This window comes from Panulirus ornatus, chromosome 38, assembly GCF_036320965.1.
Source record: "Panulirus ornatus isolate Po-2019 chromosome 38, ASM3632096v1, whole genome shotgun sequence".
In the NCBI taxonomy this organism is placed as follows: Eukaryota; Metazoa; Arthropoda; class Malacostraca; order Decapoda; family Palinuridae; genus Panulirus; species Panulirus ornatus.
The window spans coordinates 4,740,361-4,755,386 of NC_092261.1; the positions used below are offsets into that span (position 1 = coordinate 4,740,361).

The 15,026-nt window shown below is 46.8% G+C and overlaps 1 protein-coding gene across 2 annotated transcripts in view; it reads left to right on the forward strand.

Annotated features, from left to right (window-relative positions):
- Positions 1 to 15,026, forward strand: part of LOC139760838 (uncharacterized) — a 129,867-nt gene that overhangs the window by 48,186 nt on the left and 66,655 nt on the right. The window contains exons 1-2 of one of the 2 annotated variants that reach the window (XM_071684503.1): positions 12,022 to 12,108; positions 13,482 to 13,882. In XM_071684503.1, the coding sequence (XP_071540604.1) occupies positions 13,827 to 13,882 (56 nt within the window). In that variant the 5' untranslated portion in view covers positions 12,022 to 12,108; positions 13,482 to 13,826. Of the gene's footprint in view, positions 1 to 12,021; positions 12,109 to 13,481; positions 13,883 to 15,026 lie in introns of those variants that run through there. The other variant, XM_071684502.1, reaches the window with a different exon arrangement.

Consider the following 15,026-nt stretch of genomic DNA (forward strand, 5'->3'; position numbering starts at 1 on the left):
AGCAACATCACAAGGTCACCCATGGCCCCAGCCTGGCTAATGCATTCTGGACACGTGAGGAGGTTTAGTTCTGGCCACGCCTTCTTTCCCTCGCCTCCTGCTTCTCCTCCTCCTCCTCCTCCTCCTCCTTCTTCTTCTTCTTATGTTCCTCTCCCTCCTCCTTCTCTCCTGCTTTTATATTCTTATTGTAATAAGTCATTTATTGTCGCCTTTTTGTACTGTGCAGGGAGGGAGTTCGTAGACCATTCGTGGGTCCCCCATCTCTTGAACATTCCCTGCCGTCATGCCGTCTGTATTCTGTCCACATTTACCGCAACTTTCATTTGGTGGCGTCCGTCCGTAACTCCCACGCTATAAATGCACCTCTTTGGCGTCTGTAACCAAGTCACTTGCTTAACTTCACGCTATAATCATTCGCTTCTCCCGTTTCTCCTTATTTTGAAGAGCTGTAGACTGTTCACGTCACGAGTCTGGCCTCATGGAGTTAATGAAATGACTTAAATAAAGGTGAGATGAAGAGGAGTGATCTATTAGCATTTGAGAGCGTGTTTTAGCCTTGGAATGCGAACTCATGAAGGTGTTCAGGATTCTATTTTCTCTTCAATTGGTGGACATAAATTGACGTTGACGGCCTTAACGAGCCATGACAGTCGTTGGGTCTTAAAAGCCCAGCCAATGCGGCTCTGTGGTGTGCACTTCCTCGCTGCAGTACTCAGGCTCTGGTCTGTTTCAGCATTGTACCATCTTTATGATTTGATGCGTTGTAGACGTACGGATCACGGTTGATGATCCAGGGTAGTGACACTTGCCATGTGTCCTGGCAAAGTGCATGGATCACGCCATGTGTCCGTTGTTTGCAGTGATGGCTTGCCTGTGTATTTGTATTTGTTTGGGTGAGTGTGTTTGTTGTTTGTCCGGTCGCCTATCCTCTGGTCCCCCCCCCCTCTCCCCCTTCCCACAGACACAGGGAGAAAATAATTACTTTTTAATTGCCTCATTATCTCTCCACATACCCTCATTCATCGACGCAATTCATGATGAAGATTTGTCCTTCGATCTTTCAGTGTCTTCAAGAATTATTCGTTTTTACAGGCATTCATCATACATTCATTTCTGTCTCATTCACCCGCACTCAGGAGAGACAGAGAGCAGGAGGAGGTGCACTAGGGAGAGAGAGAGCAAGCCAGGGAGTGCAGCAGGAGGTGCACTAGGGAGAGAGAGCGAGCCAGGGAGTGCAACAGGGGGTGCACTCGGGAGAGAGAGCGATCCAGGGAGTGCAGGAGGAGGTGCACTCCTGAGAGCAAGCGAGCCAGGGAGTGCAGGAGGAGGTGCACTCCTGAGAGCAAGCGAGCCAGGGAGTGCAGGAGGAGGTGCACTAGGGAGAGCAAGCGAGCCAGGGAGTGCAGGAGGAGGTGCACTAGGGAGAGCAAGCGAGCCAGGGAGTGCAGGAGGAGGTGCACTAGGGAGAGCAAGCGAGCCAGGGAGTGCAGGAGGAGGGTACCCGCACCTCCAGTAATGGCTGCTGGCCGTATAAGGAGATCTCACGCTTTAATCTCTCCACCTCCTTGCCCAGCATCCTGCCCCACAGCCCACACATGCCTTGCCCCTGCCCACTCCTGCCCCTGCCGGGGATAACTTACCCCCTTTTCTCCCACCGCTGTAAGGTAAGGCCCCAGACCTAGCTGTGGGGGCAGAAGAACCTCCGAAATTATCGTCAGGTATACGTAAGGTCAGGTAAGACCCCAGACCCACCTGTGGGGTAGAAGACCTCCTGAAATTATGTTAGGGCTAGCAAAAGCTTCCACCACATCGCCACACTGCATAGCTAGCATGCCTCACTGCTCTCTCTCTCTCTCTCTCTCTCTCTCTCTCTCTCTCTCTCTCTCTCTCTCTCTCTCTCTCTCTCTCTCTCTCTCTCTCTCTCTCTCTCTGCCCTAGGTTAGAGCAGCATACACTCGCTCCCCTGCAGTACCCCAGGACCATTATATCTCCCTCTCCTCCCCTCTCACCAGCATACTCTCCCCGACAGCTAACATATCGTCCCTCCTATTGCTGCATCTGCTGTTGCCAGCTCTCTCTCTCTCTCTCTCTCTCTCTCTCTCTCTCTCTCTCTCTCTCTCTCTCTCTCTCTCTCTCTCTCTCTCTCTCTCTCTACCGGCACCACCACCACCATCAATGTAGGTCAGGGTTGTTTGTGTTTGTTGGTGTATATATGTATGTTTTTTGTGGTGTGTGTGTGTTTGTGTGTACATGTAGGGAGGATGTTGTACACTCGTCACGAATTCTATTAACCTCTGTTCTATCATTCTATTAACCTCTCTTGTATCACACAGCCTCCTCAATTTCCCTCTTATCCCCTGCATTCATTATGTCTTCACCTGTTCCTCACGTCTGTTACTCAGCCAGTATTTCTTCTTGTCTCTCCCTTCTCTTATTCACAGTGTCCATGTGTGCCCGGTGGGTGATGGCTCCCTCACCATCACGAAGATCTCTTCCGTGCCATCAAGTCCCTTCAAGCCATTTAGAACTGAGGCACTTCTTCCCTTGGCCTTCTCCTCGAGCGTGGGCAAGTCCATGACACATGCCAGACCTCTCCTTATAGCTTTACTCTTCCATTTCAGGGTCAGTAGTTCTTGCTTTCATTTGGACGCTGTCCAGAATTTTTTTTATACTTACTAACTGAAGGTTCAGTCTTCCCAGTGGTACTCGTGTACGCTACATCTCTACTCCGTCAGTGCTTCGGGAAATAGGATCTGGATTACGTGATTTCAGTCGTTACCCAGTGGTTTTGATGCTTCATGGATTGATTGTGGCCTAAGAATGATGCCCTTGGCTCATTTCTCCGCCTAGTGTCATCGCCCTTCTGCCAAGGTGGTATCAACACATCAGTTATCTAATTTTGTGAGGATTAGTTGGTTGGAAAGTGTAGTTATTGGTCTTGCTCGCCTCGTTTTGAAGGATCGTAGAATCCAGCTTCTCTCTGGACGACTTGATTACCTACGGCTTCTAAGCGTTTTCTACCAATCAGAGTTTCGTTTATGTTCTAGTATCATCCGCAAATGATGACACGAAACTGGTTTTATATTTGTTACATATGAAAAAAAAAACTTTTTTTTTTCTGTGGACGCACTGCACACTTCCCTCTGGTGGTCCTGTCTATAGTGCCTTTCCTTTTCTGGATCTTCGAATTCCATTGTAAGGAGAAGCCAGGGGATGTCATCAGAACGGGTGGGGACTGGAAGGCTGAGGCTTGAACGGAAGGGGAACTGGAGGGTTGAGACTAGAAGAGTGGAGAACTAGAGGAAAGGGGTTAGGCAGTATTGGAACTGGTGGTTAGAATGACAACAGACTGGTAATGAGATACCGAGACAACTGGGGACCGGGAGAAGCAGGTACCGGAACATTAGGGAACTGGTTCTTGGGACCCTAAAGACGAGGGAACTGCTAGTTGGGGACCAAAGCTTGTGTGAAGTGGTAATCAGGAACTAGGAGTAGAGAGAGAGAGAGAGAGAGAGAGAGAGAGAGAGAGAGAGAGAGAGAGAGAGAGAGAGAGAGAGAGAGAGAGAGAGAGAGTCCTGTTGTATTTAGAACAAACTGTAGACTTGAAAACAGATGAAGGGAACTAAAGAAATTAGGGAGAGATGAACTGGATTTGGACTGGAAGGAGCTAGGAGACAGGGAGACGTGAACTTGGACAGGAGACTGATGGTGACTGTAGCCATGGAACAGAACTGGTGGGAGACTGTGGTCATGGAACAGAACTGGTGGGGACAGTGGCCATGGAACAGAACAGGTGGGGGCTATAGCCATGGAACAGAACAGGTGGGGGACAGTGACAATGGAACAGCACAGGTGGGGACAGTGGCCATGGAACAGAACAGGTGGGGACATTGGCCATGGAACAGAACAGGTGGGGACAGTGGCCATGGAACAGAACAGGTGGGGGCAGTGGCCATGGAACAGAACATGTGGTGACTGTAGCCATGGAACAGAACAGGTATATTCTAGTGGACAAGAAAGGGAGCAAGTGAAAGCTAATACATATGGAACAAATGAAGCGGGGGAAATTCTCGATCAAAACCAGAATATTTAAAGACTGTCAGACGAGGACATCACCTGGTGAGAATAAGTGGAACTTAGGAGTGAAACAAACGGAAATTCGGTAGACGGGAACGTGGACAGATGAGAACTGAGTGAGAGCGACCAGGTGGAAATGGTAGACGGCAACCAGAACAGGTGGAGAGAGTGGTAGAGAGGGACGTGAACAGGTGGAGAGATTGATGGATGAGGGAGCTGTACAGGTGGACAAACTGGTGGAGAATGACTTGCATTGGTGGAGATACTGGTGGAGAAGGCCATAAACAGGTGGAGAAGGACTTGTACTGGTGGAGAGAGTGGTGGAGAAGGACTTGTACTGCTGAGGATAATGGTGGAGACGACCTAAGCAGATGTTAAGTTGAAGGAACCAGTTGCAAGTTATGTTAGTGGGAGGACGTGTCTGGCCTGCTGGCGGCTGGCCTGACCTGACCTAACCTGGTGTGGGAGTGGCAGAGAAGCTGGGGAGGAGGAGATGGTGGGTGCTGTAACTCCCCACTGGCTCAGGGTGTGAGTGGCTTGGGGTGGGGTGGGGGAGTTGTGGCTCCCCTGGCACCTCCCTGCGTGACCTGACTCCTGGCTGCTCCCGGTCAAAGATGTGTGGAAGCAAGTGGCTGACTCAGCTGGATGGAGGGAACTCTTGGGACTTCCGATGGTCACCCCTGCGTTGAGGAATTCGGAGTATCGGGTTTAGTCTTGTATGTGTGTGTGTGTGTGTGTGTGTGTGTGTGTGTGTGTGTGTGTGTGTGTGTGTGTGTGTGTGTGTCCATAAAGTTTTAGTGTTGGGACCTGGTCACTTAGCCTTTCCATTTCTGTCATGGTTTCTTAAACATCTTAAAGATGCCATTATTTATTACCCCTACACTTGGTTTGATCCACTCATCCCATGCACTCCTCCCTTACTATAGATATATATTACGTCTTTTTCTGACTGTATTCTCCCTTTTGAGTCGTGCTTTGTCCTCTGGTTAATTGGTTCCTCCCTGTTTGGGAGAACTGGTCCATCGCGAAGTCTACCGAGGGAATGAACAAGTTTGTGAGTTAGTGTTCTTTCAATCTCTCTGTCATCTAGTGTGGGCAGGTCACTCGGGCTGCTGACCTGCCGGCTTCTCTCGTTCTCCTCTATTTTTTTTCCACCTCAGGTATGTGAACTTGGCCTCCGTTGGAACTTGTGAAGCAGGATGAACTGAACGGACGAGGCAGGTTCTTCTGGAGACGGGTGTTGTATGTGCAGTTAGACATTTCTCTCGACACTTTGGAGATAAGAGTTGACACTGGGTTGTGCTCCTCCTCCTCCTCCTCCTCCTCATTATCGCCAGCCGCCTGGTCCCGTACCCCCCTCCCCCCCTCCCCGCCCCTCTCGCCGTCCCAAGGTGTCCACGTCTGCCCACCGGAGGCCTCGGCGACCCCCGTCATTGGTGCATCCTTCCGCTCCAGCCTGGCACACGACCCGCACCTCCTGCCTCCAGGTCGACCCCTTCGTACCTCATACTCAACCCCAGGTCGACCCCTTCATACCTCATACTCACCCCCCAGGTCGACCCCTGCATACCTCCCGTTCACCCCCCAGGTAGACCCCTTCACACCATCCCCTCACCCCCTCAGCCCTCGCCCAGGTGAGTAGCGGGGATCAGGGTCAGGTAGGGAGGGAGGAGGGAGAGAGGAAAGCTAATGGTTGTTGTGGCACTTCCGATGGCCGTTCTTGCCACATTCCTGGGTCTCGTGGCACCGTCTTTGTCTGGCGGGAGGAGCGTAAGAGGTCAGCACCGGGTTTATGGCTCTCCCAGGGTTTATTTCCGGTTTTATGACCGATGGGTTTATTTGGGTTAGGGTGCAGCGTGTGTCGGTTTGGGGGAGAGACGGCTGTCCCGCTGTTTGCCTGTGTGGCCCTCCCTCTCCCAACCCCCATATGCTAGGTTGAAGGGCAGTAAACCTGGGTTTGCCCCGGGGTGACTCACTGGTTTGTGATCTCCGCCCCCCTGGGGTGACTCACTGATTTGTGATCTCCTCCTGGGTGACTCACTGAGGTAGGAACGAACACGAGGTGGCCGTACGTTACATTAGCTCAGGGTCGGTTTGTTGACACAGGTTGAGGAGGTTTAATGGTCAGGTCTGTGCTAGCAGTACGTCGCCTGGCAGCTGGCCAGTGTGTGCGATTCGGGTTCCACGGTCACTTGATAAGCTTGATTTCGATTTTGGGTTTCATTTTTACTCGGTAAAATTATCGATCCACCATCGTAGGCTCGGAGATGGGATCGAAATGCGTGTCCGGATGGAGTTCCAGTGACTGAGACGTTACGCAGAATTGCACATCATGAGGTGTCGGGGAACATGGGGATCGTGCGTCATACTTAGTGAGATTGCTTCGTCCGTTGATCCGTATCTCAGATTCGAAACGGTGCCCGATTGGCGGGCTTGTAACTTCAGTTCGCGATCGCTAACTTTGGTGTTGTGTCGTAAGTTTGGTTTTGCCACTGTGGATGAGAGTAGTCTTTTTCTTTTCGTAATGATTACATGTCTGGGATTAAGTAAGAAAGATGATGGTGAGGAAAAGTAAGATGTTGCTGTAGTATTGTTAGACTCTGCGTGAGTTTTTGGAGGACTTCGACCACTGGTGTCGTAGCACACAAAATGTGTGCGAGTGGGAACAACTGGTCGAGTTGGGAGATAGACTTGTAACTTCCTCATAAACTCCAGCAGGCAAAGCACTTGATACCTGGGGGTTCTCCATGGTAAACAGGAGCTGTTCCTCAGGGAGCTGCACAGGGTGTTCTCTATCCCTTAACTATCTTAGATACACACACGCAAATCACAGCTTATCACGTAAAGATGTTACCAGACTTCTGAAGGTCTCATCCATGGAAGATGAAGAGATACTGCCACGAGCATCTTTCAGCTCTTACAGTCGGCCGAGGAAAACAGGACGTTGCAACACGGACGCATTCATTATGAGATTAAAAACTCGCCCTAGATATACGTAGGAAGAAGTCAATTTCATCGGTAGCGGAAGAAGAATGTTAAAGATCAAGGTTTGATTAAGAATGTGGTGACCTTACCTTGCTCGAGCACAACACAATAACAGTCTTAACAGGTGATATTTCCAAATGGGGACTGGCAATATTCAGGAAGGATTATGTTGTACTCCTCAACACGGGGATCTTTCAGCACGAGTTATGCCTTTTCTCTCGTAGAATTCTTGCGTTTCTAGCACAGCCCTAATTATATACGCAAGAATATATCCACATGAGTCGTTGTAACTGATTTCTATTTCCTCAAACGTTCATTCGGTCTTCATGCTTTGTTTACATTCGTGTATGTATGTATAACTCTTGCAAACATTACGGGCCACCTGGTGGAGAAAACTGGAAACGCCCTGGATGAATATCGACAAAGGTTTACCTAACCACATCAGGTTGTGGAGGGGACGTACTTGTCTAAGCCTATATATAGGCTGAGGTACATGTTTGCTGCCGGCGAACTCAAAGACAGCCTGACTGATGAGACGATCAAAACAGAGGAGCAAGGACGTATATCAAAGGTGTGGGGAAATGGAGAATCCTTCAAAAGGAACGTTAAGAGACACGTAAGGTTAACTGGTTGTAACTCTGGCATTGTTGGAATTTTTAGGTAGTAATGTTTCATGAAAAAAAATTATATATATATATATATATATATATATATATATATATATATATATATATATATATATATATATATATATGTATATATATATCACCAGCTATTGATGCACAGCTTCGTGGTCACAGTTGACTATGTTGTTATATGGTCTCTTGACGTTTGGTGGTGTTCGGGAGAGGTAATGGTCTGTTGAGTGACGAGCAAGATGTGTGTGTGTGTGTGTGTGTGTGTGTGTGTGTGTGTGTGTGTGTGTGTGTGTGTGTGTTTGATGTTCCTTGACCTTCTGTCGAAGTTGTGTTCCTCCAGGGATGGTGTGGCATCATCTGGTGGCGCGTGACGTCACAGTGAGGCCACCAAACTGACGTCACAGTGAGTCCACCAAACTGACGACGTCACAGAGACATCCACCTGCATGTGTGTGTGTGTGTGTGTTCGGTGTGGAGGGGGATGATCTGGCTCTCATAGTCGGGTTATTGTTCTGTGTCAGGGCTGCTTCCCCGTCCCACTGTAGCATGGCATAACAGGTAGATGCCCTGCGCAATCTAACGTAGCGTCGGTCAGCGGTGAAGACTACTGGCCTTTTATTGCTCTCTCACACGTAACTTTTCTGTAATGGAAGATATTTTTCTTGTTCAGCCCCCTGACGACTTTTCTTGGTGTGTGTGATGTTTCCCCTCCAGCGGCTGGTCGTTTGACTTAGTTGCTGTCATGAGAAATGACCAGTTCCCGCGCCTGGCACAGACCATCTTTATTTACACCGACTGCCACTCCGACACCCACACGCTCGGTGGCATTATTTGTATTTTCTGTCATTTGATCTGCTTTTTTTTATGTGTATAAAACTGTCGAGGATTAAACGTGAGACTCGGAGTAGCCAGGTGGCGTGCCTGATGAGGCAGGGTGGGTGACCTTTACCCATAAAGGTGGTGGTGGGTTCCATGGTGAGGCGGACAGGGGGTAGAGGGAGGGGTGCACGCCACCATACGAGGTGGGTTTACGCCCCCGGCCGCTGGCGGTGTTTGCCAGAGGTGAGCCCGGGTGGCCGCCGCTGCCGCTATCCTCTCCTTTAACGCAATCTCTCTCTCTCTCTCTCTCTCTCTCTCTCTCTCTCTCTCTCTCTCTCTCTCTCTCTCTCTCTCTCTCTCATCCGCCTAGTGCCGACCTGCAGGCCTGCCTCTCCCTCACACACGCACTCGCATCGCCGACCTCCGTCTAGGGAGGTGGAGGTACTCGAACCTGCGACTCCACCCGGTTGGAAAGCCTGCTGCTGCTGCTGCTGCTGCGCCCTGGCCACCACCTTCCACAGTAGGTACGCACCTGCAGCAGTTGCCATGGCCAGCGCACGTTACTTACCCACCACCTTTTTGCAGAGCAACCTACCCTGTCATTAATACTTCGACGGTATCATTAGGCTGTGAAATACAATATCTGTCGCTACCTCTGTGTCGAACCCGCATCCCTGTGGGGTTTCCTCCCCCGCCACTACTACTACTACTACGCGCGTTCGTTAGCCGTGTGGTTGACGCTGCGTACCGGAGCGTTCCATGCCATACGTGGCTGTTCTGCTCGTGATCCTCGCGTTCGTGCTACGTCCGCCCCTTTGTGCGCTAAAGTTCAGTCACTGTTGTGTGTTCTCATTGATCACGTGTGTGGCTGCCGCTGGTTATGGGGAACTGGCGAACCAGAGGGCATAGAGTGGAACGTGAGGTATAATATGTGGCTAGGTACTAGCCATCTCCTGCTTGGTACTAGCAGTGTTCCATTTGGTACTAGCTATGTTCTGCTTGTTACTAGCTCTGTTCTGCTTATTACTAGTTGTGTTCTTCATTTTACGAATAGAGTTCCTCTTGTTACTAGCCGTGTTGTCTTTGTTACTCTCCGGGGCCCTGTTTTTTACTAGTTGTGTCCCACTTGTTACTAGCCAGGGTTCTGCTTGTTGCTAACCATTTCCTGCTTGTTACTAGCCCTGCCCTGATTGTTACTAGCCGTGTCTAGATTGTTACTAGCCGTGTTCTTCTTATTATTAGTCATGTCTTACTTGATACTAGCCGTATTGTGCATGGTACTAGTTTGCCTATTCATTATTTATAGCTACATTTGCTCATCGTTTTCTGTATTTATTTTTTTTTCGCTATGCTTCATATTATCGTATTTTTCACCTCAGCTTATGTTTTGATGAATTAAATCCAGTATCTCGAGAAAATATTATTTGAAAAGGCGACTAACCCATTGTTACGGAACACCGAGAACTCAGCGGTGAAGTGGTGCGTCTGGAAAACTTGTTCATAACTAGAAAAGAATATCATAGAAATTTAAGCATTCTTATTTAGATACATTAATACGCTGAGGCTGTCTGACCAAGGGAAGTAGGATGGTTTCTGTAGTGCGTTGAATAACAAAAGGTGTTATACAAGGCCAGTTCTAATATTTTTTTTCTTTTTTTTTTTTACCTCACCTCCGTTACACTTGCGAAATGTTTCGTGTTTTTTTTTTGATCATTATCATATCGTTATAGGTGATTATTTTATATTAGATTATGATATCCTCTATATGTAGTGTTTTATGTGTTATGAAATGTATACATAATTAATTTTTGCCAATGATGTGATGCACTCTCTGCATAATTTATACATATGATCAGAGTTTTTTTTTGCAGTTAACTATAATTCATCAGCTTTGTGGCGTGTTCGATATTTATATTTATTGTTCGCTTTTCCTATATTTTGCCGTGGTATTGTGTGTTATATTTTATATTGATTGATGTCTTTTTCTTTGGTGTGCATTTGTAATCCTCATGTGTCTCTGTTCTCTGTCTCGTGTATGTGGGAGTCGAGCAAGCTGGTGTGTTTGAAGTGTATGAACGCTAGGCTCATGAGGTATATTTGAAAAAGAACTGGCTCGATCCCACTAGCTTTTTTTTGTGTGTTTTTACTGTAGAGAAATGACAGTTGAAACACATGTTTGTCCCCTGAAACTAAAGGAATGTCAAATGATTCCACTCTTTGTGTTTCTGTGTGTGTACCTACTTAGCAGTATTTACGACGAGATTTTGTAAGTGGGCAGCATACAGAAATTTGAAAATTAAAAACGTGTGATAGAAATTGGTTAACCACCCTGCAAGTGTAAAACTCCCTTCCCTTCCCGTACATATAAGTAGTTACACATAAAGAGACATACCTCATAGACAGCATCAGCCTTCGAGGTGTAAAGAAAGCCGGGAAGAGAACTTTAATTCAGCCTGTATGAAACAGCAGCTTTGTCAGCAGGGGTGAGGGGGTGGGGGGATGAAAGGAGGGTCGTGGACAGGTTGTGCAGGAGCTCTGGCGGGCAGAGATGACGACGCCTCAGTATGAAGTTCTTTATTTGCGGGAAGGATTAGCAGGGACAAGCCAGGTGCTACCACAGGGCTGAGCTGTCGTCGCCATTGTTTGATCATGACTCTCTGTGGAGAGAGAATATATATATATATATATATATATATATATATATATATATATATATACACACACACACACACACACACACACACACACACACACACACTAGATGTTGCCGGACCCCACGTTGTAGAGGTTACATGGCAAGTAAAAAGTCACCTTAGTGAGACTGTATCACTTGGGGGACTACAGTCTTGTCAAAAAACTTCTCAGTTCAACGCAGTCCACATCCTTCTCCGACGACCGAAGTATTTTCCCATTCTTTCCCTTTCATTGTCTTATTTATTTGGCCAATGAATGATGAAGGTAAATAAAATGTCTTCAAAAATAGGTTCAGGTTGCATGTGGAGTTTTTCCATTTCTTCTAAAAGGGGACTTGACAAGATAATGGAGCTTGTATTAGCTCAGTGGATGGCTATAATGAGGCGCTGAAATAGAAAGCTGGCTGCCCTCCCTTATTTGGTTGATTCAATAACCCGGGAGCTAAGATCATCAGGAAACTGAAAAATATTTTTTCCATCCAGGCCCCAGTGTTTTTGCACCAATTGAAACTAAAAAGGTGTTTAATTCCCATATTCCCGAGAGTGTGAAACTCACGGTGCACACAATCACATATACGTACACAGATGTACATACTTTCATGCACATACCGTGACACACTTGCACTCCCTTCGCGCAAAAATGTACACTTACACTGCCCACGTTATTTTTAATCAAGCTGATTTCTCTCTCATGATAATGATATTGTGAAAGGATTTGCTTCCCATTGAAACACCTTCTCTGTATTTGTGAAGGCAGATGAATAGAGGAGCACGATCAATAACAGCTTTCTCTCTCTCTTTCTCTTTTGCAGAGCCTGGCGCTAACGAGGGAACATCACTCGGCCAGCCACACATATTGCACTGGCTTACCACAGAGCCAGCCCTCCACCACCACTGTAAGGACATTGTGGCTTCGATGTAGCTCTTGAAAAGCTCGCTATACACGGCCGCGCCGATGTTGATCTGTGAGAGACCTGGACAAGGCGGCGACAGGTGGTGGAAACGGATATTTGAATTGATGCGGTTATTTGAGCTGGATATTGTGCATCGGGATGGACACGGATGTTTGAGTTAGGCTTTTCGGCAAGAGTCGACCACAAGCGATTGAAGTGAACGTGACGTGTCAGGGAGTGTCCCGGAAAGTATACCGTCTAGTGAGAGTCTGGCTTGCCGGCAGAAAGCACGAGAGGGGTGGGTGGGGTTAGGTAAGAGGCGGGTGTCCACGGTGTGAGGAGGGAGAGACGCTAACTTTGGCGGCAAGCAGCAGTTACTCCAGGGGCAAACGAGGGAGACATGCTTGGATGTCGATAAGATGGACAAACGGGTTAATCTTACCGAATCTGACCCAGTTTAGGTAAGATTCAGTTTGTAGTTTTTAAGCAGTTAACTCACTCACTGCTGGTATACTAGTTTAGGTGAAGATATTTGAGGTCAATCGTATTTACTATAGTTTAGGTGAAGCTGTTTACAAGGAGATGGTCAGATTGTGCGAATATATATTCGTTCCTATCACTTACGGAATATTCTGCGCGGCAGCGTCAAGCTGTGAAGACTTGTGGTGACTGATTCTGAGCTTAAATTGTCTGCTTCATGCCAGATCTATTGTAACCTCAAATCCGACACATGCATCAGTCTGTCAGCTTAGCAACATGCCATGCATCATATATCAGAACCTGACACAGCGCGCACAACCCTGAACTTAGCAACGTAACCCACATCATAATGTATGAGTTACAGCTTGCGTAGTAGTGTGGCAGTTACAAAATTGCCAGCCAAACCTCTTGATAGCGATCTGGATAATATATACGAGCTTAACCAGTTTTTGTACATAGTGCAGCATAGCAATTTCCAATATTAGCTTAAGCTCAGGATAGCGATAGTATACATGTACATTAATGTAACTAACAGAAGCAAAACTTTATGTATCGTATTGCAGGTTAAGCTACCTTAACTTGAATTGGTCTTGATCAAGTAACTTTCAATTTTAAGAAATGAATGAAACGTATTTTCTTCATTATGGGACTGATTAATTATACTCCAAATTGCTTGAATGATAGTCCAGATTGCTGCTAGTGCGAGTAATATATAGACCGTATCGTCTGGGTTAACACAGAGGGATCTGTGGAGTCGAGTTTTGCTGTCTGGCGCCAGTGTCCAGGTCTTATGGGAACACACGTCTGTGAACTGTGAAGAAGGGAAATTGTTGGCACTTAGCGACTAAGATGTTTTTAGAGGTAGAAGTAATTTTCTGTTCTTTCTATTTAAACAGAAAATAAGTGTGAATCCGCCATGACAGCAACTGTACATGATTTTGGCCATATTGTTAAAGAAATAGACAATGTCACTTTACTGTAATAGAATAATGAAGTGATACTTGCAACTGCTTCCAAAGCAACATTTGTGCATTAGTGAACATTAAGCCAAGACTTCGCTGCTGTAACACAACAGCATTTTGAACCTATATAGTTGTAAGGTGAGACATATTTGTGTTGTGCGAGGGCAAGGAGGAGGAAGGTAGAGTACGTCTCCATGCGGAGGTCAGGTATGATGATGGCCCAGACGGCGACGCCTCGCGGAGGTGTGTGACCCGGACGCAACTCCTCGCGCCACCACCATGAAGAGTCCGCCGTTGGAGGGAGGAGAAGGACCCTGCGAGATCCTGCAGGAGGCGTGAGTATTGCCTAAGTTAAGGCCCAGTAGTTTATATATATATATATATATATATATATATATATATATATATATATATATATATATATATATATATATATATATATATTCAATTCTATAAAGGATTGAATGATTTTACTTTTAAGGTAAGTTGAGCGACGGGCCTCGTAGTGACCGGTATCGTAGCCACTATTTTATGGGAAATGTATGACCTAAATGTGGAGTTTAGTAACGAGGATGTGTGAAGGAAAGTAGTGTAATCTGCGTGTGGGGAGGGCACGGTGCTGTAGTGTGGAGCCATTCCTATCCTACCGCATGCAGAGATGACGGTGTATCTTCACCCTTTCTATAGAAGTTTTAGCGTGTCACACCATGCGAATTGCGTTTTGACATTTCAACGCTTCCGTTGATTCGGATTCGGTCTGCGAGTGATTGATTTACTTGCATCTAGCTTTTTGTTTAATTCGACTCTTTAATACTTGATAATTATTTTTAAGAACAATAGTTAGATAATCTTGTAAGATATAAGTGTTAAGAAGTGAAGTTTTTGGTCCAAGAGGATCGGCTCGGCACTCATGGGCACCACAGACGTCTTGGTATGTGTAAGAGGAGAGCACAGTGGTGTTTGCCTTGTTGCCCTGAACCCCTTCAGAGTGGGAACACACATAAACACTCAGATGAGGATAACAAGGATGGTACCAGAATTAAGAGAGCTGGTTTATGCTGAGAGGTTATAGGTTATAATTTGTCCGTTATGGAAGAAAATCGAGCAATGTGTGACAGTCACACACAACCTTCAAGTCTTTAAACTATTTTGATGATGGCAGCGGTGAGCGTCCAGTTGCAGGAAGATGGTGAAATCTTTTGGATTGAGAAGTTCCTCTACGAGATTGTTCTTTTCGTCCATAGACGATGATAGAGCCTCGCCGAAGTTGACCTCCCTTGCCTTGCAGCTACATGCAGGCGTGGGCCAATATTTGTATATATTTATGATTACCCCTGGACCAGTCTCTAAAGAAAAGTGCTGGTGTTACTCAGAGGCTGCATTTCTTCCAGTAGCAGGGAAGTGTGAACTCCTTCAGAGTGAATTCTTTGAAAAGACTGTTCTTCCAATGACAGTGCCTCGCCAAAGGCGACTTTTCAT